Genomic DNA, 5,013 nt, shown 5'->3' on the forward strand with positions numbered 1-5,013 from the left:
ATGTTACCACACTATATTGTGACAAACCAAACCTGATACAATAGAGGTTGACTCTTTATAACGTTTATTGACACATTACATGGCAACATTTAAAGTGATACATTTAAATACTCTACACCATAAAGAGATTTACATTTACGCTGGTATAAAATATAACATCCATATAAACATGTCCATTACTGGTGGAAGTGTTTCTGTACTGAGAGTTATGACAACAGCAAGCACAGTGTCAGACACATACATCTAATTGTGTGTGTGTGTGTGTGTGTGTGTGTGTGTGTGTGTGTGTGTGTGTGTGTGTCTGAGTGTGTGCACGTCTGTGTCTGTCTGTCCGTCTGTCTGTGTACGTGCGTGCGTGCGCTTGTGTGTGTATGTGTCTGTGTGTGTGTGCGCGCTTGTGTCTGTGTGTGTGTCTGTGTGTGTGTGTGCGCTTGTGTGTGTCTGTGTTGTGTGCGCACGTGTGTGTGCGTGTGTGTGTGTGTGCGTGTGTGCCCATGTGAGAAACGGATTGTCTACAGGGTAGTTCGGCAAATGGTTGGTCCATCTGTAGACCAGTGGGCCAGTCTAAATTCAGGGTTTGTGCAAAATAGTAATTATTTAGTCGATAACGGAGACCTCAAAGCAGAAAAACGGGCCACGGTATCGCAAATTGCCAGGTAGGTTTTTGGTCCCTGTTCATCAGATAAACATGACTGTTATTACTGTGAAGCCCTGTTCATAGCAGGTGACGGTCTCTTCAGAATGGCCTCGACAGAGAAGGACAGGGACTCGCTGGACACCACTTTGGTCCCAGCTGACGTAGCCAGAAACTCCTTGCTGTATCTATCAGAATCTTTGAAACTGTAGAAGTCCTTAGAAGGTCCTTCACGGTACTTTCTGGCTGCTTCCTCCAGCAGTTCTTTACAGTAGGGGCCCCGAAGCTCGACCCCGGTCCCAGCTCTCTCCTCAGCCCCAGCTCCTACCTCTACTCCGGCCCTCTCTCTCTCTCCAGTCCCGGCCCTAGCCTTCTCACTCAGTGTCTGCTGGATGAGTGAGTGAAAAGAGTTGAGCTTCATGGATAGTGTGTGTTTGGAGCTGTCCTTGCTCAGCTTGTTCACGACATGTTCGTGGCTAGGGGGGTAAGGGTGAGGCTGGGGGTGAGATTGGAGAGGAGGTGTACTAGGGGGGAAGGCCTGTCCGAAGCCTCTCTTCGGCGGAGAGAAGGCTGATCGTTTGCAGTGCCCCCCCTGGGTGAGAGGGGCCTGGGACTGTGCGGGGCCATCCTGCAGCTGTGGTTCAGAACTCTCGGGGAGGCCCGCCGCAAATCTCGAACCCTTCAGCTTGGTGGCTGAGGTGGGGGTGGCGGTTGCCATGGCGTCGAAGTCAGGTGGCAGGCTCTCTGCGGCAGCGGCGGCCATCATTCTGGGCTCCCAGGCTGCACCTGGCTTCATGTTCTGGACGGCCGTGGCGTTGAGCAGGCACTGCTGGTACAGAAGGGAGGGGCCACGTGGCCACACCATGAATCCCCGCGGAGAGGTCAGCGGAGAGGTCAGAGGGTACTGGCGGTAGGTGGTCGCCACGGAGACATTGGAGGAGATGAGCTCCATGTTGCCGGGGCCGGCGGAGTACTGCAGGGAGAGGTCCACACAGCTGGGCGACAGGAAGTGACAGAGGTCCTTGTTGTTGTGGTGAGGCTCCTCCGGGGCGGAGGCTGAGTAGGCCGTCTTATAGGACTTGTACTCTGCAGCATGGCGGACCAGACTGTTGGGGAAAAGCAGAGAGGATGTAGCAGCCTGGGAGGGTTCTAGCAGCTCTCTCTCCTTGTACTCTCTCTCCAGCATGACACTCTCCAACTCTTTGTCAGCAAACGCTCTCCTTTTCCTCATCCTGTCGCTGAGGGGGGGTGGGAGGGGGGGGCTGGCCCCCATGTACGGGTCACCCTGCACCGGACGGTACCCTGAGAGGAGACAAGACAGGGGAGGAGGTTAGACAACATAGAGATACTGTATCATACTAATATAATACTATATAATACTAATATAATATGCTATTTAATTCGGGGCTAGACTTGATGTTTTGGTTCAGTTATGAAGTAACTAGTGAAGTATACCTGATGTGTTAATTGCAGTGAATTAAATTATATCAAGGTTACATTCTGGAGTTGGGCATATTGGATCATCAAGGTTTATCAATAGTTTAGACATTTAACAAAGGTCCTTTCATATATCTGGGTTCGGTTGACCTACACTAGTATACTAGGAAGTATTCATTTTGCTCTTAGACTAAAATGTTTTTTTTTTTTATCTACAATTTTATTGTGCCCGCTAAGTTTTATTTGAAACCTAGAAAATAAGGATATCATAACAGGTCTGTGCTTACGGAAGTTAAACTGTCCACAGAGCAATGAGGAGGAGGTTTAATTGAAACGGAAAGGGACAGAAATCCAAGAAACACTACAAGAAAGAAAGAGAAGAGAAGAGAAAGATGAAGCGACATCATTATAACAGAGATTATCATTATGTATTAATGGAGGAGAGGAGATAATAGAGATGATCATTATGTATTAATGGAGGAGAGGAGATGATATAGATGATAGAGATGAACATTATGTATTAATGGAGGAGAGGAGATGATAGAGATGATAGAGATTATCATTATGTATTAATGGAGGAGAGGAGATGATAGAGATGATCATTATGTATTAATGGAGGAGAGGAGATGATAGAGATGATAGAGATGATCATTACGTATTAATAGAGGAGAGGAGATGATAAATAGGCTACACCACCAGTTGATTTGCTATCACCATTACTAGTAAACAGGACAGACTGCCTTACCTAACACTATAATAGAATAAGCAGTATCACCATTACTAGTAAACAGGACAGACTGCCTTACCTAACACTATAATAGAATAAGCAGTATCACCATTACTAGTAAACAAGGCAGACTGCCTTACCTTCCAGAATGCTCTTAGCCAGCATGGTTGATGGTCTGATGTGTCTCTGGTAAATAGCTCTTCTCTCCGCTGGAATCTGCTTCCCAGAAATTCCCTTTTTATCCTGATAAAATTACAGAACAAATAAATTAAATCGAGTCATTATTTCAGAGGCCATTTATGGTGTTTTCAAATTATAATTTAATACCAGTCCCAATTTTTTTTTTAAAGTAATACCAAGATGTATTTTCGTGTACTTATAATTAGTGATGTGGATTTACGATTTAGATGATGGTAAGGTTTCCTGTCATCCCATTCTGAGTTTATCATCCCAACAGGTGACTTTGATTGGTGTGAAAATAAATAAAATAAAGTTTATAAACTAAAACTAAACTTGAACATTAAAAAATAGTATTCGTTACAGTATGTATTACAATGTGCTACTTCTCTCTCAGTCCGTATAATTTCAATTCCAAACAAACAATTTGTCTGGTTGAAGAAAGACAAAAATAACTTTTACAATGAAGAAAATCGAGATTTACAGTACCGCGAACATTGTTACCCCCCAAAATCCTGGTGAAACTAAGGAGTTTTACACCCTCTCGAACATTCGAAAACACACACACCTGAAAATAGTAATGTATATGACTTTAGAAAGGTCCACACACACCTCTGTAGCTTGTTGTCTCCGTAGTGCCACCTGAGCCGCCATGACCCGCTGCCTCTCCACCACCAGAAGACAGTTGGCACACTGGCAGTCCCTCCAGCGGCAGAACCGCTTATGCCCCTTCAGACACGACACCACGCCGTGGTTCCTGCAGCGGGCACACTTCGGCGTCCGGCTCAACTTCCTCGGTTCGCAGTTCTCGGGGCTGATGGTCCCCGGCGGCTTGTCATCTCCCTTGGCCCCCGGCTCGTCGTACACTGCGCCGGGAAGAGAGGAGCTGTAGTCAGGCCGGTCCTGGTCGTCGCTCTCGGTCTCCAGACTCTCCACGTCGATCTCTAACTCCGGACCGGAGATATCCTTCATCATATCTGCCGCCTGTCTCCCGGTGCCTCGTACCTAATGTACTCTTTCCAAGTTCTGACTCACGCGACGGTTGCCCCACTGCAGTCAGTACAATCTGAAATTAAAATAATGATCCCATTTTATCTGTCATTATATCCTTGCGGGCAACCTCTGAAAGCCCTATGGACTGGTGTTTCATACTGTGCGCAAGTGTCTTCATAAAATGCTAGTTTAATAAATGGCCAATAAACATATAAATGAGAAATTAACAGAAACATAACAATAACGTGTATTCCCTCCAATCTGTGGTTTGTCGAAAACGAGTTACATAAATGAGTAAACCCTTTAGACTTACCTCAATGCAGGCTCCTCCAGAACAGATTTAAACTGTCTTGCAACATCCATCCGCTCCTTATTGCAGTTTCTCACTAGTCAGTGAGCTCTGAACTGATGGACTTGTCTGTATAACAGCATTGACAGACACCGCTGATAATCTGCTGTTTAATTATTGTTCAATACAGAGATGTCCCAACGTGACAAACACAGACGTTGTCCTGAAGCGGTCTGTCACACCGGCGCGCTCCACGGTTCTCTCCGAGGCTCGAGCTAGAGCGCCACCCCTATGAAGTATTTGGGTGCGCGCGGATTTAATCGTGATTGGCTCGTTTTCAACCCACGGAACCTATTGGCTGTTCCGGACGTTTTCTTTCTCAATGGAAACGTTTGAAACGGAGTGCAGTTACAATCGAAACAGAACGAGGAAATGATTCATCAACATATTGGGGAGCAGAGAGAGATAGATATAGGTGGCTTGGTATAAGATGGCCTCGTGATGTAATGATGGCCTATACTATAGCCTAGGACTAATTCTATGGTAAGAAGCACCATCAATTGATACACGGGAAGAACTTTGCCTGACAGAAAATACAACTTGTATACATGTCAGTTTCGTTCGCCTTTTGATGAACTAGTATTGCTTTTTGGGGGAGAAATCCCAATTAGGCCCTATTCAATTCTAAATTAGTCAACAGCATTTAGGCTTTCATACAATAATAGGCCTATAGTATTTTTAGATGTTGGGCTTTTA

At 45.6% G+C, this 5,013-nt stretch overlaps 1 protein-coding gene across 1 annotated transcript; it reads right to left on the reverse strand.

The window, feature by feature from the left end:
* Nucleotides 1-402: 402 nt before the first annotated feature.
* Nucleotides 403-4,438, reverse strand: LOC139389737 (doublesex- and mab-3-related transcription factor 2-like). The gene is made up of 4 exons (XM_071136659.1): nt 4,282-4,438; nt 3,588-4,041; nt 2,939-3,041; nt 403-1,936 (listed from the first exon to the last, which is right to left on the reverse strand). Exons 2-4 carry the CDS (start codon nt 3,948-3,950, stop codon nt 699-701), a joined length of 1,704 nt encoding a protein of 567 aa, XP_070992760.1. The 5' UTR covers nt 3,951-4,041; nt 4,282-4,438; the 3' UTR covers nt 403-698.
* Nucleotides 4,439-5,013: the final 575 nt, after the last annotated feature.

The sequence above is a fragment of the Oncorhynchus clarkii genome, chromosome 30, assembly GCF_045791955.1.
Source record: "Oncorhynchus clarkii lewisi isolate Uvic-CL-2024 chromosome 30, UVic_Ocla_1.0, whole genome shotgun sequence".
NCBI classification, from domain to species: Eukaryota; Metazoa; Chordata; class Actinopteri; order Salmoniformes; family Salmonidae; genus Oncorhynchus; species Oncorhynchus clarkii.